The sequence below is a fragment of the Labrus mixtus genome, chromosome 21, assembly GCF_963584025.1.
Source record: "Labrus mixtus chromosome 21, fLabMix1.1, whole genome shotgun sequence".
Classification (NCBI taxonomy): domain Eukaryota; kingdom Metazoa; phylum Chordata; class Actinopteri; order Labriformes; family Labridae; genus Labrus; species Labrus mixtus.
The window spans coordinates 14,667,496-14,692,727 of NC_083632.1; the positions used below are offsets into that span (position 1 = coordinate 14,667,496).

At 44.4% G+C, this 25,232-nt stretch overlaps 1 protein-coding gene across 10 annotated transcripts in view; it reads left to right on the forward strand.

The window, feature by feature from the left end:
* Positions 1-318: 318 nt before the first annotated feature.
* The window catches only part of LOC132955353 (protein shisa-6), an 83,714-nt gene continuing 58,800 nt past the window's right edge, over positions 319-25,232 (forward strand). For all 10 annotated transcript variants that reach the window (XM_061028185.1, XM_061028186.1, XM_061028188.1 and 7 more), the window contains exons 1-4: positions 319-459; positions 813-1,713; positions 4,085-4,245; positions 13,035-13,136. In XM_061028185.1, the coding sequence (XP_060884168.1) occupies positions 1,187-1,713; positions 4,085-4,245; positions 13,035-13,136 (790 nt within the window). In that variant the 5' untranslated portion in view covers positions 319-459; positions 813-1,186. The remainder of the gene's footprint in view (positions 460-812; positions 1,714-4,084; positions 4,246-13,034; positions 13,137-25,232) is intronic.

Here is a 25,232-nt window from a genome sequence, read left to right on the forward strand (position 1 = left end):
AGACCGATATGAGCGACTTTATCTGGAATAATGAGAGAGAGCGAGGACAGCCAATTACTGTTTTATCCCGCTTGTTTGCAGACATGATAAAACACATCTGTATAAAGGGAGAAATGAGGGGAAAACATGCAGAGACTGGAGGTGTTCTGCAGGACAGAGCCATTTAATTTAAAAGTGGTAATGCTAATAACCAGGATTTCTCGCTTGCATTGAAGAAGAAGAAGAAGAAAAATAAGAAGAGGAGGGGGCTGCAAATTGCCGATACTTGGCTGAGTTCTGACGCCAGCACTGAAGTGATGTAAGAGACGGAGGGAGGGAGGAAAGCCGAGAAGGAGGAGAGAAGAGGCAGAGAGAGAGAGAGAGAGAGAGAGAGAGAGAGAGAGAGAGAGAGAGGTTCCGAGCTCCTCACTTTCTGAGACCCAGACGGAGAGCAACTCCCCAGCGGGGATACGAACTGAGGTAGGCGGATTTTATTTCACTCATCCACCCTTAAAAAATATGGAAAACATAAAATATCTCACATTTGGTTTTGAATTTTATTGCAAAAGATAAAAAAAAACTGATTTTTGTGTAAGTTTAGCAGTGCCCGGGTCTAATGCGTGATATAAATACATGAAACACGTTGATTTGGAAGGTACTGCTGCTGTGTGGGTGTCGTGTTACCAACTTGAATGCACCGTGCAAACTGCAGAAATGACTCCGTACAGAGCCAAAATCTGTGAGGTTATTTGAAGCCTGCTAATTAATTAATGACGTGAACGTGACGTGAGGATAATATCTAATGAGCCCTCTTGGTTTATGTGTTTGTCCAGCACACTCGGACTGGAGCAGAGCAGACTGGGGCTCCAGGATTCAGCACCTTGGACAGCGACGCACCGCGGCTCTCACTCTCTGCGCATCCGAGGGAAAGCGCACAGAGCCCGGGCACCCATCAGCGACCCTCGCGGCCAGGACATGGTGCACTCCTGCCTCTGCTCCTCAACGGGTCGCGATGGGCTCTAGTCCTGTAGAGAAATGCCCTTGACAGCAGTGAGCACAGAGTTGTTTTCAGCATGACGGCGGCGCAGGAGACCGAGCAAGCAGGGGAAGAGTCGGTGTCGAAACTTAAAGACTAAACCGTCGCATGTTTGAACACAGTTGAAGCGTGTTTGCCCAAACATAAAGCTCAATCAGTTCTCACAGGACCATGGGGATAAGGCACCTTTTGTTGCTGCTGATATACCTGGACCCTCTGAGCGTGCTGAGCGCCGCTACAGGCGGGAAGAAACCCAAGCAGGCGGCCAGGAAGGCTCCCAAAGCCACTGCGGTCCCCACGGTGGCCCCGCAGACGACCCCGAAGCCAGCGCCCGTCAGCAACCACGACACCTGCCTTGGGTACTACGATGTCAGCGGGCAGTATGACAAAATGTTCGAGTGCAATAACACGAACCACAGGTACTGCTGCGGCACGTGCTTCCTGCGCTTTTGCTGCGAGTACAAGAAGGACCGGCTGGATCAGAAAGCCTGCACGAACTACAAGTCCCCGGACTGGGTGCAGCCGGCCGATCCGTCCCCCATCCCGACCGGGGAAACGTACGATCCCAGCATGGACCAGACCAGCACGGCGGTCTACATCACCTGTGGGATCATAGCCTTCATCATAGTGCTCGGAGTGTCGGTCAAAGTGGCTTACGACAAAGCTACAGAGCCGCCTCAGGAGATGAACATACACAGGTAAGCGCGTCCACAACACAATCTGCACGAATCTGCTCTGTCCTTTCAAACGTCATAGTAACATAAAAAAAAAAAAAAAAAAACAAAGCCTCCTAATCATGAGCATCAGATGCATATGACTCAGGCTTGACAGACACACAGCCCCCTCTGCACACGGGGGTCAAATCATGCCAGAAAATCTCATCAAATGTGACAGATTTCATTTCAACACAATACAAGTGAGCTTGTCTTTCCCCATAAATGAAGGGTGAACGAAAGAAAGATATATTTTTATCTTTCTGCTTTTAAGTCCAATTTTCCTTTTACTTTAGATGAAAATATTTCTTGTCTCAGACTGTACAAAGAGCAGTGATGTTTCATGTTGCAGGGTCTTCATTAAATACATCTGCAGGTGCAACTATTCTGCTTTCATAAAAAAAAAAGATTGTGTGCATATGTTGATTTTGAGTTCCTCAAGTTAGACATTTTGCTTCAGAAATATTTTTAAAAATCGTTATATCTGGCGTTTTATTTCATTTCAACCCCTGTGTCATGAAACATATCCTGAAGATTTTGCACAGACACACACACACACACACACACACACACACACACACACACACACACACACACACACAGAGGCCTTCAATGAAAATCAGACTTTAATGTGTTTAAATTAATTAGCAGATTCTTATCTGAGGACTAAATGTGACGAGCACTTTTCAGATCCGATTCCATCAGATGTGCAGCAGATGTTCAAACCCACAGCCTCAAATAATTAAATAATTACAGAGGAGTTGAAAGAGAACTGTAACAGGAATTGTGCAGCTCATTCATCCTGGGGGGGGGGGGGGGGGGGGGGTGAAGGACTGATGTCCAACACTCATATCTGATTTTTTTTACTTTATATTGCAGATAAAATCTTTTTGTTTGTGAAGCTGGGGGGGGGGGGGGGGGGGGTGATGTTCGCTTGATTCTAGGGGACAAAAACAGCTTAAATTTCTCGGCCTCGCTCAGATTTTTATTTAAGATTTAAGCACCAGATACATCACTGGTGAGGTAAAGTATGAACACAAACGTAACGAGAAGGTCTCAGGGAGAGTCTAGAGAGGGAACATAAAAGGGAAATCAATGAGGTTTGTTCAAATACGACGGAATAACAAGGTGATTCATAGGATACCTCACAAAATCTGTCCTTACGAGCCTTACATATTTGACTCACTTGGCCCAGAGTGTAACACATCTTTCTGGCGATGCAAAGGGCGTTAAATAACACGAATGTCCTTTTTTATATATCGATCCAGTCTTGCTTTGTTGGATGACCAGGAGAACAATGTTTGAATCAAACAGTAGGGCAGATATTTGGCTCATGAGGCAGCCAAGTCAGCTGTCAAACATCTTTCCCACGATCCTTTGCACCCTGCCTCCTCCCTGTGCCCTTGCCCCCGTCCGACATCTGCACACATCTGTCTCCGGGTTTCAGGTGGGGCTTTGGCCAGAATGTTTAGCAGAGGTGGTGAACGTCTGCCTCTCCCCTCCTCAGCTGGCTCCTGCCTCCTCCTCCTCCTGCGGCGCCTCCCTCTGAGCGCTCTCATACTTGAGTGGACCACATGTTGTAAACTGTTCCCACATCAGTTAACAAACGCTGACACACATTATTTCCTCAAGATTGAGTAGCTTTTTTTTATTGGATGCATTATTCAACACTTGAGCAATCTTAAGACTGTGAATAATGGATGGTGTTAACGTAAGGGCTGTATCAAGGTCGGGTGACATGCATGCACCGCTGCACATTCAATAAGTAACAGGAAGAGGGGGAGGGGGAGAGGGGGGGTGTAAAGGGTGAGGGGTGAGGCTAAAATATTAATTTAAAAAGCAAAGGTTATATCGCGGATACATTTGTCTCAGAAGCTTTGAGCCGCTGCAGAGCTGCAAAAGTAATTTCCTTTTTTAAACAAACACTTTTTGAACTTTCTTTCATCATGATTGCTTCTCCCTCTCCTCCCAACTCTCTTCCCCCGCTCCCCCCTCGAGGGCTCCTTCCTTCATATGCACCTGGTGCAGTCTGAAAACAAAAAAAACATTCAAATTCAACCCAATTAGACGAGAGAGAGAAGCTCTCACACATCCAATGTTGTTTCTCTTGCAAATGAACATTCATCATGTTCCCACACGTTATAAAAAAAACAAAAACAAGAAGAAACAGATCAGCTCTGAATTACTCATAATAGCACGACACTTAGCTGCAATTCTGGGTGCAGAAAACAGACGAGCTATGACTTCTTTTTTTCCACTCAGTTCAGCTGCACTCAGAGAGAACAACTGAACTAGAAGAGGAACATCTTTTGGTTGCATTACTAACAGTCTGCTTGTTTTGTTCTGTCGGTTTCAGGGCCCTCGCAGACATCCTGAGGCAGCAGGGGCCCATCCCCATATCGCAATACGACTGTGAGAACTTTGCAGCGATGAACGGCTCACCCAAAGACAACACACCGGTCAGAACCTCATCCAAGAACCACTACACCCCGGTGCACGCCTCCAAATCCAACCACGGTAAGAGCTCTCCTCTCCCTGCACCAGTTGATGTGTCATGACGCTGCTCGAATTCAGTTTGAAGGCAGATTTCAGGACTTGAATCCTCCCTACACTCTATCTTTGTGAAGCTTTTGTGATATATTCTTTGTTTCTTTTCAATATTCTGCGTCCCCCACCAAATATCCCCCGCTGTGCTCACCCTTTCAGCTGTGTAATCTCCGATGTTAACATCCAGTAATCATCCGATTTGTGTGTTAGAGTGCAGGCAGAGCGACAGAGAGAAACAGAGGCCTGCTAGTGGAGATAATTACAGGCTGGGAGGTAGCGCGGCCCTGCAGTGTCTGACAGGCTGGAAGTGATGACCTCTCAGTCACTCTCTAGGTGAATCACACACGGCGTGATTTAACCCCACGATTCAGAGAACAGACAGGGAGCATCAATTGCTAATATGGAGGAAAACTGTGCAGGAAAAACAGAAGGAGCAGCGGAAATTGGGAGGTTCTCCTGCAGAGAAGGTTTTTTATCAGGCAGAGAGGATGCACAGCAGCACCAGTTTGTAAAGAAATATTCCAGCATTGCAGCATTTAACAAGCAAACAGTTAATTAAGCAGCTGTCAAAGCACCAACATGAGTGTTTTTAGAATGGGTAAACATTATGCAATTGTAAAAAAGGCATGGTGGATGGTTATCTCAGACTGAATGAGGGAATCGTTTACGACTCATAACCAAAGCTCATGATGTATGCGCTCGCACTGTACGAGTTAGATCAGGACGAACGTCAAAAATGTGAGCTAAGTTCCCTTTAAAGACTCCCACAGATGGAAGTTAAAGACAGATCTATGTCACTCAGTTGTTGCATTTGCATGGCTCAAACACAACCAGTGTCAAAAGCTTGTGTTTCTCAAATACAGACACACACACACGCACACACACACACACACACACACACACACACACACACACACACACACACACACACACACACACTCGGCATCACCAACAAACACAAGCCAACTAACAATCCAAACCGTCACAAATATTCACCTGTCAGCTGGAGGTCTGCAGATGTTTCCTGCCGACGTTTCTCCCGTTCATATCTTTGGTAATAGGAGGAGGGAGACATGTCAAAAATGGATGTCTGGTGTTGCCATGGTGATTTCAGACCTGAAGTCGAGGAAGTAGCTTGTGATTCTGCGTTCACTGTGCGAGCGAGAGGATGGAGTCCTACGACTAAAATTTCAATAAAGGTCACGTTCGGCCCTCGTGCCTCTCTGTACACTGCACGGCAAATGATGCACAGTCCAGCTGCTGCTTCCTTACTTACAGCTCATATTATTATGCTGTGCATGAGTTCTGTTTTTGGATGGAGGGACAAATTGTCTGTTTCTAATTCTTCAAATAATGTCTGAAGATGCATCAATAAGTCACATTTTATCCATGCGGATTGTTTCTTCCTAAAGTTGCAATTCGAACACTGTTCATTGTTGGAACTAGTAAAATGATTGGCCGAATGGTACCAGTGTCGATGTAACAGCAAATCCAATACTCAAAGGAGCACATCGTTTTTAATAACAACCGTTGTTGACAAGGTGCCATGAACATCTGTGCATTGACAATAGGTTCTAATCCTTGGCCGTTAAATACAGACCTGGGTGTCACTTAACCCAGGTTCAGTTTAGGAACAGAAACCGTTTGGTTAAGTCGAATAAAAATATCCTGTGGTCGGACTTGAACCTCTAGCCCTCATTGTCCCCCTCCAGAGTTTTTGGCCTGCATGACGCTTCTGTTCCTGAGAAGCCCACTGAGCTTTGTCTAATGAGAAATCACTGTGAAGGAAACATGTCTTCCACACACAGTTAATGCTTCTGTACAGATTCACGCACATAAATCATGCTTACATGTGAACTGGTTACATTCATCTTCATGCATTTACTCTGGCAGAGCGCCACATTTACACCCTGAGGGGATGTTCTCTCCTAAATATACGAACACTAAACGACTTCAGCTCCTCGTTTGATCAATTAGCAACAAGCCATCGGATAAAATCAGGTAAATATTCAAACGCGTATAAACAAGGTCGAGGTGTTGTTCTGTAGCCTAAATGCAGCCGTTTGCAGTGTGTGTGTGTGTGTGCGTGTGTGTGTGTGTGTGAGTGTGTGTGTCAGTGTGAGTGTGAGGCTTTTACAGGTTCTGACAGACCTGCAGCTGCATTCCTGAAGTTCTGACACCAGAACGTCATAACACTCGATGCACTGCATGTCGTTGTTCCACTTCATTTGAGCTGCGAGACAGCGGAAACATTTTTGCATCTTTGTCTTTAAATAATAGATTGCGAAAACTTCCAGCTTTATTTGGGTTTACAGACTCTCGTGTGTCGTGTAAACTTGGCCTCGTTCTGCCAAGTCGTCGTCGATCAAATTTTTTCTGGGAACACAGAGTGTGCTGCAGAGACCACAGATTGCGTTCATTCACTGAGCATCCCAGTGGCTGCATCGGTAAATTCCCAACGGTCACTATGCGGCCACGCGGGGGACTCTGCTGGTAGGTAGCTGCACGTGGCGCGCCGCCTTCAGACTGACCTTGCATATTCGCACACTCAGAAGAGATCAGGCGTGACTTTATCAGTCTATCTGCCGCTCTGCTTGGCTGCGACTATTTTCCTGCTTGCACACAACCACTTCAACTCAGGCCTGGCCAGCTCAATCCACCCCAGCCAACGCCCCCCCCCCCCCCCCCCCCCCCCCATCAGGGACCCGAGCAGTCCTAACGGGTTTGGACATGAAAGGCAGTGACAGCGCAGGCGAGAGCGTGGTTAATGCGTGCATGGAAATTGGAAGCCCCACTCCAAGGTGCTGTGAAGAGGGAGCCACTCGCTCTTAGAGAAAATGCATATTCATGGTCGCCTAAATGGGCGTTTGGCAGCATGAGCGAGGCAGGAAAAGGGGGGGGGGAGGGGGGTGCAGGGCTCTTAAGGAAAGAGTCCTCTGCTCAGAATGTCTCTCAACATCCAGAAGCTTTTTGAGACACTTTTAATCGGGGGAGACCTCCTGAAGCGAGTGGCTAAAGGGCCCGAGAGGATCCTATCAACTTATTTCAAGAGCGGGGTGACGATGCCTGCGCGCTCTCAGCAGCAATCACTTTTCTACTAAAAATACAGACTCATTTATTTTTTCACATAGCAGGCGCCGTGTGATGTCACGGTTCCCTGCTTAGCTACGGCTAATGTTAGCGCCAGCTTTACGAGACACAAGTTAGTCCATACTGAAAGAGTTAAACCAAAAGATACAAGAGGGAGAAAATCTAAAGAGGCTCAGGGAAAGGATCCAAAACTACTTTTTAAAGGATGTCAAATTAACAAGATAAATGTGACATGAAAATCAAAATCTCACGCCAGAAATAAAAACAAACTCAGCAATGATTGAGTTTATTGCTCCCGCTGCTTCGACGGCGGTGTATGAATGTGTGTGAATGGATGAGTTAATACTGATGGACTCTTTAAACAGCAGCCCCTCAGCATCCAGCACTGCACTGCAGAACGTCCCGGCATGTTCAGAACGATTTCTTCTTTTTTTTTTTTTTTTTAAACACGAGGCCTTGAGCAGAAAGAGAACAGACAGCATAATATGATACCAGCCCGTGTGCTGCTATATTTATTCACATCCACTCTGCATTGTTGTGGATCACATCCTCTTTAAGGTGGGGGGTGTAAACACGCAGCGCCTCACAACCTCAACACGAGCAGACCTTGAACAGGGCGGAGACGCGTCTTCACAGGAGTTCGCCTTCACTAAAAGTAAACAACAAACGGCTGTCTGAGTGATGCAGTTTGGCCCGCAGCTCTCTGCAGATGAAGTCGATTTATTCACCAAACACAGGCTGAGATCTGCATCCTCTCTGTTCCTCCAATAGCGTCGCTGCGTTTCCTCTCTGATGTTTTCTGAATGCACAGAATGAAGTCTGAAAGTTTTCAGGTAGAGCAGAGGTGAGGTCATCAAAGTATTCCATACTGGGACATGTATCAAATACAACGTGTTTTAAAACGATAAGACCTCTGTTATTCTAACCATTGAAAAGTACCAAAGCTGTAAAAAAAAAAAAACTTCAGATCTTCAGTCAGACTTTGAACAAAAGTTGCCGCCAGAGAAAGAGCGAGCATTTTCTAAATTGCAAAATGACATTGGCAATGAATTTGTGTTATTTCAACATTAAAAAGAAGATATTTATCAACATTGGGTGAGCAGGACTTTTATTCTTGTTGCCGTTGAATTGAAGCAGGTATCAATTTTGTTGATCTTTACTAGAATCATATCAGAGGCCTTACTCAGAGTGCCGTTTCAAGCCGTGATATGAGGGAGTCAGAGAGGCGTTACAGAGGAGAGACGGGATCAGCGCTGTGCTCGTGTGTGTGCATGTCTGACTGTGTGTGTATGTGGAGCCCCCCCCGCTGTGCTGTGCTTCTGCAACGCTGAAATGCAATGTGAATTCACCGAGTGCGACACCATTATTACGCCGTCGCTGAATCAATATGAAAGTACAAAGACATAGTGACAGCTGAGCGTAGTTGCGGCACTTTTGTAAAAAAAATAAAAAAACAGTCTGAAGAGAGAATATCTCTGAGTTCATTCAACTGAAACCATAGAGAAAAACAACGACTCTCATGTAGAAACAAGAGTAAAGGCAAACAGGATTTATGAGTTATGGGTCTGTGTTTACAGCCAGAAGGATCTGAACAACTAGAATGTGAATAATGTGTGTGTGTTTGTGTGTGTGTGTGTGTGTGTGTGTGTGTGTGTGTGTGTGTGTGTGTGTTCATGCAGAGGTCTGAAAGCCTTCAGCCATTCAGTTAATTTAGTCTGAGATGAGCGACCTCTCAGCTGAAGGTCAGCTGCTGTGGACAATTAGAGGTCGTGATGATAGGAAAACATTTCCAGCTATTTAGCAGCTCTGACATGACCTTCAGATATTTTCAAAGCACTAAGCATTCTGTGTGTGCGTGTGTGTGTGTGTGTGTGTGTGTGTGTGTGTGTGTGTGTGTGTTCACCCAAACAAGGAGTTATACCAGAATAACAAAGCAGTGACTTAATTATTCGTGTTTTTCACCAGAAGGCTCTTTTATAATCACATCCAGTTGGTTCTCTTAAAGCTCATCAAACAGCCGAACATGAAGCCGTGGGGTCTGAGCGTCACGTCTCCACTCCGTCCTCTGGTTCATTGTTTTGTCGTGATCGTTGGAGTCGTGATTTATAACGAAGGGTGTAAATGTCAGTGTTTGGATGGAGGTTTGGGGTGAAGGCCGGGTCAGACCAACATGAGACATGAGACTCCAGGCTCCAAGCGGTCGGTGTTACAGTCATAACAGAGGTTAGTGAGGCTGTGTGTTACGTTTGTAAAGTTAAGAACCTTAATGTCATAACGGACATTCAGTTTTCACTTTTTGTGACGTGGTCAGAAGGAGATGAATCTACTTTATGTGTATTTGTGAAGTCACAGGCGGTGGTTGTCTACAGGAGTGCATTATATTTAAAAGAGAGCCTGATTATTGACCCGCCCATGTTTGTTAACTGCACGGTATATAAACTCCACCACCAGGGGGCTCTCTGTCAAAACAGTGACAAAAGATGACGTTGAGGCTGGCGGGGAATCATGGGAGTGATTCTCTCCGCTAAATATTTGAGGTAATGTAAGAACCAAACAAAAAAATATGTAACAGGTTTAGTTCATTTTTAATTGATTTAGATATTCTAGTGTAAAGATTCTACATGTTACACCTTTAATAAAGTGAGAAAGAAAAACTGGAACACTTTTCAGTTTAATGCATTTAAGTGCACCACAACCACCCACTCAAGCTTCAGTGATAAATATAACGTAGAGTTATCACCTCTCTGACTGTGTCGACAAAGACTGACGCAGAAGAAGCTTTTGTAAAAGTAGAATTTATTGTGAAGGTTTTAATCGTGTTTAATGTTCATTATCTGATATGCTGTTGTGTACGGGGAACCCCGAGGACAGCCGAGCACGCACTCAGTGGAGTTACACGTGAACGAAACAGAAGCTAATTGTGAAGCGAGCTTCATGCATAGTGTTTTCTTTGACACTTCTTCCTAACCGGTCATGCTTCATAAGTCTCTTCTATGTAGACTTAATGTTGGACCGAAACAGATTTTGGGAGATTTTTATCTTGTCGTCATGTGAGGGCTCGCTCACAGTTTCAACTTGTTGAGATTTAAAATCTTTCGGTGTGGCTCAGGCTGCAGTGTCATGGTTTAATTTGAAGGTACAGACATCTTTTTATCATCGCCTATTGACTGCAGAGCCAGATGTGCACATGCAACACGGACACTAGAGGGTCATACTCTAGGACCGCTGACCGTGCTGCTTTCACTGACAAGTAAGGAGACTGTACAGCATGTGCAAGTTTAACCTTTGACCCAGCCGTGCACACACATGCACATACGTACACACACACACACACACATTTAATCCTTACTGCAGCTACCATATCTCCTCCGTGACCTCCCCATTGGTCGAATCATCATCACCCACATGTTCAAATCAACATCTCTGTGCTGACTGCGTCAACATGAGTGTCAAAGCTCAGCTTCCCAGAGACCCCTGCCCTACATCGCATTATTGCCCCTTATTATTATTCTTATACAGCCGGACCTCTGGCCTTCTGTGTGTGTTTGTGTGTGTGTGTGTGTGTGTGTGTGTGTGTGTGTGTGTGTGCGCGCATACATGTGTGTGTCTCCTTCCAGTAGCAGTTAATTATGGCCCTGTGCAGATCAGGACTCACTGCCCTGCATCATTAGTTTCATGAGGGGGCAGGGTTAAAGAAGAGGGGGCATGTTTCAGCCTGGGTGGTATTAAAACGCTTCTAAAGAGGCCTCCGTGTGTAGCTGGAGAATGAAGATATGAAGATATGCAGCTGGACGACTTTATCGAGATGATGCACACAGCTCCGTGTCCACTCCGGCACATCGGTGTCTGATAATGCTGTAAAATCAGAATACCATGTGAATTACCCCTGGCTGGGTTAAAGCGTAATCGACCTTGGGGGCGGATAACCTCCCCGGTGCCAGCCACACAGAGCCACATCCTGCTCAGTTCTTGGTATAATTATCTTATTATTCACGTTTCCCCATCTCTCACAGCTAATTCAGAGGTGTTATGTGTCCAGAGAAAAGTCTGATTAAAAAAATATTACCATATGAATCCTCGGCACCCACTAGCCGCTGCTTCGTCGGGGTGAAAGTCACAATTTTTTCTTTGTATGAAGGACGATAAATTCCTAATGCGTAGCCTTCCCCAGCAGTTCTTCATGCTACCTCACCTTAATGAGCTGGGAGCGGAGCGGCAGGAGAGGAGGGGGATTGCTTTTGAAGGGTCTTTTAGATTAGAGGGTTGTCGCAGTGGCTCGTGGAGCGGCCTACCAATGACAGGGGTGACAAAGGAAGACAACAGTAGCGTGTGTGCGTGTCACACACAGAGCTGCTGCTATGATGGGATGGAGGGAAAAAAAGAGGCCGGCTGATTTTCTATCTGCAGCGAGCGAGCCGGAGTGATTGAGTTCAGAGTGCACGTGTGTAAGTGTTGAACGTGGGTGCTGGAAACATATTGCCTTTTCTTTTTGGGAGGATCACAACAATATGCTCGGCTGTATCGTTCACTTTTACATCATTTCCCACCTGTGTACGCCCGAGGGAGAGAAACCACGGGGAAGTTTTCATTTGACACCATGACAAAAACCCGACTGAGAACATGATGGAACAGCACAAACAGCTTTTTCTTATCTGTAACAGGTTTCCAGTTTTTATTTTGTAACCGTCGACCTGTTAAAGACGGATGTCTGTGATAAGCGCTAAGAATCCAACAAATGATCATATCAGTCAATCGACAAAATGATCATCAACAATTATTCTGAAAGTAAACTGAGAAAGGTGGAGTCAGAAGAGATGTTTGTTTTTGGGCCCCTCCTCCTGGGCTCAAGAGTTCAGCTGGCGTCGCTTGTAATGTAGCCAATCAGACATTCAAGCCCTCAATTGAATATTGTGGTATATTTTCTCTCATCAGAGCTGTAGCATAGTTTTTCAGTTTAGCCAAAACGTTTTCCAAAGCCTTACAGACCCACCTACACCGAGAACAAATATCTATTCAGTGAGGACTTAAAAGTGTGTTAGCTAACTAAGCACATAAAGATAAAGGTCTTATGTCCCATACAACACTTCATGAAAGAAGTATATTTCATACACTTGTTATTTTCTTCACACATGAATAATCTTCGAGCGATGCCCCCTATGGCTGGCCGACGCCCCTAGCATTTGCCTAAACCACTGGCCGAACCTGTCACTCTCTTTCTCTCTCTCTCTCTCTCGCTCACTCCCTCTCTCTCTCTCTCTCTAACACAAACTAAGGTTTGTACTAAAGGCTTCTCAAACTTCTTCAGCTGAAATGTTTTTTCAGTGAAAGACCAGCAAACCAGCACAGAGAGTATCTGAACGTAAAAGATGACGCCTGAAGAGGTGTCCAAGGAAGCAACGCTTTCATGAGTTCTGCAATAAAAAAAAAAAATCCATTTTTTTTAAAGATTTTGTTTCTCTGTTAAAACCTGAGGGTTAGATTTATACCTGAATAAATCATCAAAAAGGGTGTTGATGCAACAATTTACCCCCAAAGTCACTGATGGTTAAAGACTTTCATTATGTTCAATGATCGACTGAAAACTACCAAACTGATTGTGTTTTTGTCTGTGGTGTGTGTGTATGTATCTGTGTGTTCGTGTGTGTGTGTGTGTGTGTACGTGTGAGCAGGTCTCCACTATGGGAAGGAGAGCGTGCGCAGCAGTGGAGGCGCTGACCTTCACAACTTCATCTCCTCGGGCTTTGTGACGCTGGGCCGAGGCCATCCCAAAGGTAAACCATCTTTTCGTTCCGTCTTTTCTTCTTCTCCTCTCACACAGGACTCTGAATTAACAACTAGTGTTCTGTGAACCCCCTGAATGCTAAATGTTCGCGTAATGTTCATCTTTTAACAACAACAACAGCGACAACAAGGAGACCCAGACGGAGGTGAAATGTTTCCAGATTCAATTTCCCTCCTGAACAATTCAAGTGACCTCCTGCCTCGGCTTTTTGCAATTAAATACACACCAACACACACGTAGAGCTGCTTACAGGCAACAACGGGGTGGAGAAGGTGACTCCACAATAACACACACACCTACAACACACACACTCACTCACACACACACTCACACACACACACACGTCACACACACACGTCACACACACACACTCAGCCATTAGTTGTGGAGCAGCGTTTTCCCGCGGGTAATTCACTGATTAGTATGCAGCCATGTTGGCCGAGCTCTTGTGATTTATTCTTGTCCATTTGGCTCCAAACACCAGACCCCGTGTTTGTGTGTGTGTGTGTGTGTGTGTGTGTGTGTGAGTGTGTGTGTGTGTGTGTGTGTGTGTGTGTGACCTCGGAGTGGTTTCAAGGCGAGCTCTTTTACCTGATACTGCTTTCGAATCTTTAATTGAATGTGTTTCATCCGGCGGGAGACTGCTGTAATGTTTCATGGTGGCTGAGTGCTTTGTTAATAATTTAAATGGAATTTGGTTCCACGGCGGCTTTTCGTATTTCCTCCCTCGTCTTCGTCCTCATCCTCGTCCTCGCTCTCAAATCTTACAAATCTCCCTCATCGTCCTAATTGCAGCTGATGACCCGCTGTAGGACAGGGAGATAGGAGATAATGACACATTTTGCATCGATAACAATGAAAAGCCCAAGACATATTTTCCTTGATATTGATTTCAAACAGCAACCAGTCAGTCCCAGTTTGAGTTTGCATGCTAAGTGCAGGTCAAAGGAACTCCAGCCCCCTCTAAAAACATCTTAAACTCATCATATTGACGTTTGTTGCAGCTCGGCTAGCAGCCCCCATCACCGGTCTGGATTTTGAGAAACACAGAACTTCACCTAAATCGCTTTGTTCAGCGCATTTTATAAAGATTTTAATTATCAGGGTTGTTTTAAAGTGAAGGAGGCATCCGTAATAATTCAAACTTGTACAAAACAGCTATAGAAGAGTACGCCCTGTAGAGCAGGCCCTTCATAGGACCCCTCTGAGTCTGCATGAATGATCAGACTGAAGGCAGAGCACCACATCCAGCTACATACCAGCCGCGCCCCCCACTCTGTGACCGCAGAGTGACCGCATAGTGACCATTAGGAACGGACTGAACTACTGGGACGATCACTGATTGAACGCAGTCTGTGGTCTCTGCAGCAAAGTCGGAGCTGCAAGAAAGTGTTCCCAGAGAACATTCATTGACAGAGGCCGCAGTCCTGGATGCAGCGGCCCCGGGGAACAAATCCGACCCTTGGCCCCTTGTCACTCCCTCCTCTCTCCTTCCAAATGCCCATGTCTCTCTACGCTGTCCTATTGATGACGGCTAAACGACCAAGAAAGAGAGAGAGAAAGCTGAAGAAATGTTCGTATAGAAATAAGCTGAGTTTAAGAATTTATTTCAGAATCAGAATCAGCTGATTCTGAAATATAACAGCATTATCACATTTTTTAATATATCCATAAAGTCAGCGTAGTCGAAGTTATGATGGAAATGTTAGCGTTCTGCCCATCACTAACCCTTCATCACTTCAGACTACGCGTAACTTGGTTTCGTTTCCTCATTCTCCACATCCTGCCGAGGTCTGGAAGCTTCTCTGCACTTTCTCTTCTAACGAGGAACCTTCGTAGCTCTGTTGTGTTTGCATGAAATTTGCTGTTTTTCTTCTGCTTTTTGCTCGTTTGTTTTCATCCCCAGAGGGGGTCGATTTCACAATCATATTCATACGCAGTCAGGAAAAACAAACCATGCCTTCCCCACAACCTCCCCCACCCACACATCTCTACGAGAGATGAGTAATAAGAAAGAAATAATGTCTTTTATGAATCTGGGTTCTTTTAAACAGAGTTTCTCTTCCGTGCAGCGATATGTTTGTGCCACAGCAACAACAACAGCATGTGTTCCGTGTTGATCGTTCAGCATCTGTGCAGACTGTAGCTTTTGATTCTCCTTCTGCAAAAACAAATACAATGTGGCAGACTGAGATCTTGGAAAGGTCTGCTGACACTCAAACATGGTGCAGAAAGCCGTATGTGAAGCATATGCACGAGTGTCAGGACTCTAATCTTCTCCCCAGCCTCTCTGTTTGAGCGTTTGGAGCCCAGAGGCAGGTTTTACTGCCTCAAATCAATGAAACACTGCTCTGATTTGAGTTGTGGTATTGTTGCAGCTTGGTATTATCTTTAGCTTTGCACAAGTGTACAATCACTTCAGGGTGATGCAGGGAAACGAGCAGTTTAACTGAGCCTCCCCCGCTCTCTCATCGTCTCTTTGCGAGCCCTCTTCACATCCACAAAAGCAGAATAGCTTCAGCTACAAAATATTTCACTTCTCTCCTTGACTGATTGAAGGATATAAATGGTTCCTACCTGCAGTGTATTAACTGTTTTTCACAACACAAAGTCGTTGTTTTTTTTTTTCCCAGTTTAATGGTCAATAAATCACTTGAGCCTCACTCGACCCACAGCTGACTTTATCTGAAAACATGTGGATGAATTTGAGCGTCCGGAGCAGTGGCCCTGTGGGCAGCAGTGAACCTGCAGTTTGAGGTTAAGAGCAGGTAAACAGTCGGCTCGTATTTAAATCATAGCCAGCGTTGTTATTATTGAAGGGGTTTGCACAGCTTGGTTTGCTCTGGCCGAGAGTAACGCTGGGGAAAAAAACCAGAATGCAAATAAATATTCACTGTTCTGTGAGTGGAAAAACACAGAACCTGGACACAGATGTTGTCTCCTTCACTTCGTTTTTTAGACTGAATGTTTTTTGCCGCACAGACAAGAACGAGGTGTAAGAGCGAGAGACCTCTGGCTGAGATATGGTGTTTGTAGTGTTGCTTAATTAAACAGACTGAAAGTGTGTTTGGTTGTTAATTATACAGCAGACCATGTATGTGTGTGTGAGTGTGTGTGTGTGTGTGTTGCAGTGAAGCCCCTGGGGAGGACATGCGAGGTCAGAGCAGCTGGATGCTTCACATCTGTGTGCCAGGGTACAAAACAACCCTGATCTGAACTCTAAGTGAGATCAGCCAGGAGCGCCGGGTCGGGGAACTGAACCCAGTCTGCAGCCGTCGAGTTAGTTTGTTCAAATGTACCTTTCTGGATCTCTAACCTTCCCCTCAGCTCACCCTGGGTTACTCCACTTCAGTTTGTGACGTCCTACATTTCCCAAAATGCCTTTCAGCACTCGTTAGAGAAAGGTCAGAATTGTTGTTGCCATTTTGAGGGAGTGCAGAGTTTTTTTTATGTCCTTATTTCACACCAGGTTCCTTTCTTAAACAGGTTTTTAAAAGGTTTTTGTTCTTGAAGCAGCTGCAGAAAATGTAATGTTTCTGTCACTAAGATTTAAGCAGCCCTGGAAGCAATGTGTGGGAAGACAGACAGAAACAACTACTGTCAGCTGGTTTATGAAAAGATGCAAGTTTTGAAGCCATTCGTGAGAGCCGACATGTCACATTTCACCACACATGGGGACTTGGATTGTCAAGCCCCACTGGCATCTAAACGCCCCGTTGGTGGCTGAAGTTAATTTTTTGTTAGCCTGAATAAAAGTCATAGTAACACTTATGCCACTAAAATGTTAATATTTAACACAAATGAACACTGCCAAGCTAATTCAGGGGATCATCTGTTTAGCTATTGTTATCAAAGTGCTGAGTCATGCACGGGGCTCAGGGGGATTGTATGAAGTCACATGTGTCTTGGCATAAGGGCAAATTCTCCATCTCACTCGCATGACACTGGACAGTCCGTTTTATATGTTTCATCATTGTCGGTGGAAGTGGTAGTTATTTTTTTAAAGCTGCTGGATGAGGTTTATATGAAGGTTTTGCAGTCTTGTGTCCAAACACCGAGGCATTGTGGTTATACCCTGTTGTGGATTACAGACCGACAGTAAAAGTAGAATCCTCCCGATCGTCAACGTTGACTTTTGGTAACGTATCGGAATCGATCTCGGTCTACTGAGTGACAGCCCTGATTGAACCCTCCCATAACCGCCCCTGCAAACCTTCTGACTGGATGTATCTCGTGTCAGACGACAGAAAAATCCTTCCAACTTGAAAATACAAGTTTGCATTGTGTGCTTATTGGAAACAGTGGATTGGCCTCTTTGTGTAGGATAACAGATATGATAATTGTGTGACTTTTTCAAGAACTGCACTGAGATCAGGTTGCAAATGAAGAGTTAAACATGATGTCTCTCAGTTCACTTCAAACCAGCTTACAGACCATCTACATCTGCTTAGATGGAAATCCAGTGTGGGATATTTTTCCATCAGTAGATGGTCGTGTGTCGCTGAAGGAACATTTCATTTTCTACAGTTCCATGACTCCTGAAGCCTCCTGAAGGAGTCAGGGGTAGTGTGAGGGTGGGACGCCATCTGTTCCCTGCATGATCTCGCTTTGCTCAAAGTGTCGAAACAGAGATGAACACCAGAAATTCTTCCTTCAGACGTGGGTTTAGATTTTTTTTTTATACTTTTGGGAGACTTAGAGGCACAAAGACTCAGGGTCACTTTGTTTATTAACGTTGTTTTTAATTCCTCCTCATTCTTCACTTCCAGCCTGGTGCTTTCTCAGAGTGCCAATCTTTTAGTAATGCTAACCTTTATTTAGCATGCACAGCTGCCCGCCTCGCTCCTGTCCCCTCGGCCATCTGTGCAGATCCATGCAGCGCCACACACACACTCTCTGCTCCTGTGTTTTCTGTTGTCCTCTTGTCCAAAAATTAGGAGGCAGGAAGGTTGAGGCTTCTGTCAAACTGAGCCAAACTAATGAGGATGCTCACTGATCTGTGTGTGTGTGTGTGTGTGTGTGTGTGTGTGTGTGTGTGTGTCTGTGTGTGTGTGTGTGTGTGTGTGTGTGTGTGTGTGTCAGATGGGACTGCACTGTTCCACTGCCTTGGGTGTAAAAACTGCAGAACTCAGTTTGCAGCTTCAGAGTCTCCAGTAATTGTATTAAAGTTGTGGAAACATAATCTCAGCAGAGAGATAAGAGGGAGCCGTGTTTGCTGGCAGCGGCGATGCGACGCTACACCACATCATCGCTCCTGGCCCACGCAGGCTGAAGCCCATCGCAGCCTCATAGTAATTGTTCTTGTCACAGAAGAACTGCAGTGTACTTTTCTATTCAGTCACTGTCGCCGGGTAAAAGTCTGCACTGTAAATCACTGTCACATTGACGCACACACACATTCCTCTGTGCTGCAGTGTGTTTAACCCCGAAGACCCCAGGAGAATTTAAAGAAGTTGCTGCAACACCCCGAGAACTGTCACTTAAATTAACAGACATCGATCTCAACAACAGAGATCGACAATTACAACTTTCATTAAAAAGAGAAACGTCACCCTTTATGTAAGATTAGAAATGAGACATTAGAAAACTTTTATCCGCTTAGTTTGAGAAAGTGAAAATCAGACAAAACATCAGCATCACTAAAACTGTTCTTTAATTCTATTTTCATTTTTTACATTTTTTAACTGTGATGATGCCAAATTATCTAAATGCTTTCAGATTCTCATAAAAACACATTTCTCTGCTGACACTGAGAATTACAAATCCTTCTCCAGATTACATTACCCTATCAAAACAAACTTTATCTCAAAGTAACTGCGGTGATTTAAAGGTCACATATTATGTAAAATCCACTTCACCATGTTCCTATAACTCTAATATGTGTCCCTAATCTGTCTACAAACCCCACAATGATGAGAAAAGTCCATCCTCTCCATCTTTTGCCTGCTCCACTTTTCAGAAAATGTGTGCTCAAACAGGTCGTTTTGAGATTTTCCCTTCATGACATCACAAAGGGCAGTAACCCCTCCCCCAGGTGGGTGACACTCCCACAGTGTTTGTTCTGCCCTCTGAGTCTGCCTTCTCACAGTAAGCGTCTCTGGTGTGATGATGCATTTGACTTTTTGGTGGTCACTGAATGATTCACGTCCTGTTTGTGTGTGTGTTTTTTTTACGAGTGTTCTTTAAACAACACCAAAAGTTTTGTCATCTGCTGCATCATCAGCCCCGAGCGTTGACTACACGTGCTGGAAATGATGACGGAGAATGAGATTTATGACACCCCAAAGAGGGGCGTGGTCAGACAGCTCATTTACATTTAAAGGTACAGACACAGAAACAGCCTGTTCTGAGCAGGGCTGAAATAGAGGGGTTTATAGACATGATCAAATACAGGATCAGAGTGGATTTAGAACAAGAAACTTCACACACGTTTTGAGTCTTTGTCACTCAGCATCCAACAGGGATGATTTGATCTTAAACCTTCAACTCACAATGTTCCCAGCGACTAATTTCCCTCTTGATTAAACTCAAATTTAAGTTCACTAGTTGACTTATCTGAAGGAAAGAAAACGCTCAGAAATCTCTCTATATTTAACACTGGTAATTAGGGATCATAGCGTCTGCTGGTAGTGGATGTCAAATTAGTTTGCTGAGTGTGGCTAACGCTGGCAGTGCTAGCCCCGCCAGCCTGCGCTGACTGTGCTTACACATTGCTCCGGTCGAGTGTTTGAACACCAGTTTTACGAGATGCACTGTGATGGTTTAACATCTGGGCTGTGGAGCGACGGCAGGGCCATTTTTCTGGAGCTCCTTCTAGTGGCAGGATGCTGCGTTACAGCTTAGACACAACATTTGACCGGCATGTTGGGCCCTTAATTGATTTAATATTTATAATTAGTTCAACCAACTACCAATTCTGGTGCAGACTTGCAGGGATGACGATGTTTCATAAGTCGGCTAATCACAAACTTCCAAACTCACAGTGCCCCCAGTGCGTCAGGATCTACCTCGATTCAAACTTTTACTCTTAACCGGCGATGCCAGTGTCAGAATTAGAAATGTGGACTTTATTTCCCCTGTTTCAAAAGAATGGGAAGGATTTAAAAATGTCCATCACTTAAGGTGTCTCTGGGGTTTAGAGGGTTAAGAGGAAAAAAGCTACATTAGCGCTCAAACACCTTGATTGATTGGAATTTTCCGCCTCAGACAGGCGAGCGGATTGACAGCCACCATGCAAATGTGATAGTGTATTAAGAATGCGGCTCACCAGCTGTTATTGGTTGAATGCGTCCATTTTAATTATTTTTCCATATGTCAGTCTTGTTGATATGAAACGCAGCCAAGCCACAGCATCCGGAGAAGTGATTACTTCAGACAAAGCCTCCATCCTTGACTTAGCGTGTGCCATACTTCATTACCTTGCTAAGCCCAACTTTTAATTCTGCCCTGTGGAGGAAGTCAAATTGGTTTTCATGGCAGGCAATTATTGTTTTCCTGAATATGTTGTGTCTGGAAATGGTGGATATGGTGATGCAGCAGCAGAATTAGCGGGGGATGTTATCACAGAACTTTATTTACAGTGCAATTTCAGCACATTAACGAGTGCAAGAGCCACTAATTGGCAGCTCCTTCTGCAGCGAGTTGTACAGTACGAGAGTGTGAGAGAGCGCAGAGGCTGTGTGGGGGGGGGGGGGGGGGACTCAAGGAATAAAATGATCTAACAAAGCAAACAGAACATAATTTGTTCTGCTTTTAAACACTTGCAGCTCTAATTCGTCCGTTTTGTTTACCTTTTGTGAGGTCCTGATGACAGGGTATAAAAGGCGGCCGGTCGTCTGATTGTGAAACAGTCATCTCCTGTTCCTCCACATGAATCAGACGCTGCAGAGGCAACAAGCCCGCAGGCACTATCACCATTTTCCAGCCCGTGTAATCAACACTCGCGGCTGATGAGGCAGAAGATGAAAACATCCGACCGTGAAAAAAACCTTTGGTGTTGCTTAAAGAGCACACGTAAAAAAAAAACAACTCAGACAGGACGTGATTCATGCTGTGACCACCAAAAAGTCAAATGCATCATCGAAGCAGAGACGGAGAATGAGACTTCTGATGCAAAATGCACATTACAGCCAATCAAAGAGTGAAACAGTCACAAACATCACCTTCTGTCCAGTTTGACACCAGGACTGACTCAGTGTTGGTTTGTTCTTTTTGCAGGGCTCGCTCTGACTCTCTTTCAGAGTTTAGCTGCATTTTTCAATCTTGTTAAGGCGTCTCACTCTCTGCTAACTAAACCTTTCAATGAACACAAATACATAATAATGAATTGCACTGATTGTTTTTATTATATTATGCTGAATGAGATGGTGTAGCAAGAGTGTAACGCCGAATGGTCGCAGTGTTAAGTGCAACATTGTTTTAGGCTGATAGTGAAATAATGATTTTAACAAAGAGGCTTGGTAGTGATGGTTATATTTTACTGACGGTCTGCAGTCGATATGATTCTACAAAACAAACAATATCGATACCGGTTTTGATACCACGGCAACAAAAACAGAAGTCCTTGGCATCCGATATTGTGTAATTCTTTGTTTTTAAATATGAAAGATGACAGACAAACTCTTGCACTCAAAATATGTTGGCAACATTTCAGTACTGCTCCGTCTCCTTATCTTCCAGCAGCCTTTTTTCAAAATAGGACTGAAGACATTTTTTTCTGAAATGTACGGAGATTATCTGATTTTGAAACACGTGGTGTCTTAAAGTGTCAAAGTAGAGGTCATTTTGACGTCCTCAGGCCCTGTGTCCATCTAGCGCTTTTCTTCTGAGCGTCAGCGTCTTTTTTAAAAATTGTTTTCAGGAGAGAGAGTTTGCAGCAGAAAGCGGCCGCCGGGAGAAAAAGTGCAGCGCCCAGTGTATGTTTTTTGAAAATCTTTCAACTTTTCAGAAAGACGCTGTTGACGTCACTGACGCTCTTTTCCAATTGTATGATATTCCCCGTAGTTTTGTCTCCTACAGATCGTGTCTTGTACCCACATCCTCCTCGCTCCGTGTCTGATCGGGAAATAAACGATCTCAAATGGAGAACAAACCATATGACGTATTTTTGTAGGCCAACCCGGAAGTAGCATCGCCATGGGGTCTAACGAGAATTTGCCTGTGGGATTTTTGCCTCCCAAATTCGGGAGTCGGCCGAGTTTGTGACAATGTCGCCTGTCATGACTCCCAGTGGACATTTTCTTGAACCTTTTCTAACAGTTTGCATGTGTAAAAACGTGTAAACTTGACCTATACATCACCTTCAAACAAATGTGCATCGTTCAAATGTTCAAGAAAACATGCATTGTCCATTTAATACGTTTGGTTTCATGAATATGCGACATGGGGCGTTTTTAACCGAGTGTGCAGAATACTAGGATCATTTATTTTAGTGCACACATCGGTTTCTGCTCCATTGTTTGCTTTCCTTTTGGTAAGTTCTCAACTGAAGCATGCTGGAAAATAATGTCATGAGTCCAGTTCTAGTTTGGACTGGACTCATGTCTGTGATTGAAGTGTTCTTCAAATGTTTGAGAATGTCAGACTATTATAATATGTTAAAGTCTTCTAGTTCACGGTCACAGCACGAGTCAACAGTATCCCATTAGAATAAAATCCCCTCATTTCTTCATTATCTTTATTCTTCTTGTAGATTTTGTGAGTTTCCTTCACTGACCGGACAATAAGAGTGAATTCTTTTTCCTCTTTTTCCACCCTCGATGACAGACCTTCCTCTTTAACGTCTTTGAAAGGAGGTCTCACTTCAGGGAACAATCGGAGCCCTGAATCACTTTTACAGGCTGAAAATTCCCCCCTTCTCCACGCTGTGGCTGATTTTGATTGACAGCACGCTCCTGTCAGGTGTGAGTGTACCTGCTCATACAAATGGATGGTCAGGATCTGGAGAGGTGGCACGCCTGACCTGCTGGCTAAGCACTCTTCAGAATAACCAATAAGAAAGAGTTAGTAAGCTTCAGCAGCGAGCGGGGCATTCATTAGAAGAGAGAGATCAAGATGGATTCCTCTGTCACAAAATACAGAGAAGGGGACTGCATGTCTCTTTCCCTCACACTGTCTCTGATACACGCTGCTGATGGATCTTTGCTACTGTATGACAAAGCAGAAAGGAGAAGGAGCGTCAATATTTCAATTCTTTTTCCATTCTGTGAGTAAAATGTTACAATTTCAGAACCCATCAGCGACCATCTGATGTTCAGTTAGCCTTCGGGAGCTCGGGCCAGTTTGTCAGAGCTTCTGGTGCAGCCAGAGGTTTATGGATTAGATTTCTAGGAAAGACTTTATTTCCATTCTGTCATTTTGTGTTTGCAGTCAAACGAGCAGCTGAAGATGTGAGAGCTGAGGTGGAGTTAAACGAGGAAATCTCCGACTGGGTTGTTAGCTGCACATGCATGCAAACCTCAGTTTATAAAGATTTAAAAAGCACAATTGTCCTGGAATGATAGTCGGTGGATTCTTGGATTATGGCCGATGCTTTCCACCTATTTTCTCTCCACACAGAATATTTCTCTGTGCATCGATAAACTGATGGAGCTGAATCCCAGATCAACGCACGATGACGGCCTCTGAGTGTTTGTTTGGTGCTTGAGAGTTATGTCAAATGTGTGTATCACTTATTTCGTTTTGATGTGCAGATGGAGCCGCTGGAATGAGAGACGAATTTTCAGACTTTGTGGACAGAAGTTCAATCAATCAATCAATTCTGCAGGAGCACTGATAAATCAAATCAAATCTATGGTATTTATAGAGCAGATTTAAAATCAAGCAGAGTTGACCAAGGTGCTGTGCAAAGACTTAAAAACAAGTAAAAGAACCTTGAACTCAATCCCGGACTCGACCGGGAGCCGGTGCAAAGATGGAAGTCCGGGAGAGACGCTCTCTCTCTACCTGCTTCCAGTTAACAATCCAGCTGCAGAGTTTTGTACAATCTGTTAGCGAAACAGGGAAAGAGACTGTTTGGACTAAACATGGATTTCAGGATGCTTCCCGAACCCAAAGATAGTTTTCTCTGCCTACAGATTCTGTTTTCATGTGCAGAACGTCTTTTCAAGCAACACAAACAAGATTCAAACTACACAAAAATACACCCAAACAGTGATGAGACGGGATGTCAGAACAGTTTATGAAATAGGGCATCTTATTAAGTCGACCATGTGAGCATAACATGTTCAGATCTAAAGTTAAAGTTAGGAGTTTGAAGTTTTATGAGAACAAAGCATTAAAGTTTCAGTTCTTAGAAACAAAACACAAAACCACGCTCGTAAAGAAAAACTTCATTTTGGAAGACGTTTTTTGGAAGCAGCTGAGGTGACGCTCCATTACCTGTCATGTGTCTCCTCTGCACTCTGCCCCATCTCACCGGCAGCTCTTATGAAGACCTCTGTCCTTCACAGGTCGGCAAGTTCCAGCATTTTGTCACGACACTTTGGGAGTCTCATTCAGACCAACATGTTGCAGCTGAGCATCGTTTTCAGACGGACAGAGAGCAAAGAGACACCAGAGGTTTGGTCTCCTTTAAGTCCTGACCCGAGAGCTCCAAACTGGACCCACAGAAACACGACAAAAGAAAAGAAAATATAAAACACATACAGAGAGCGATTCTCCGACACCACTCTTCTTCTCCATCATGAGACCATTTAGAGAGATTATCGTTATATTGTTTAAATCCTGCGCAGACTGCCTTACAGCGCTGCTGTATTTAGAATAAATTGCTATGAGTGCCGGTTGGTAATTAGAGAAAGTTATACTTATCGCTGTGTTATCAGAATATGCATTGAGTATGGTTTCTCTATACTAGATTTAGAATTCTGTTTTTCAGAAAAGCCTGGAAAGAAGCAGACTTTTGAACCTGTTAACACTGAGTGTGCTCAGCTCGGGGGTTCACAGGGAGCAGGTTGGCAAAGGGAGAGAGTTTTTTTATCATTCACTTTGAGCTGCTGCAGAATTAGAATATATCCAGAGGTAAAGCCTGACTAGCTGAGCTTATCCTGCACTCATAAGCCATTTCCACACATGCACTCCTGTAAAT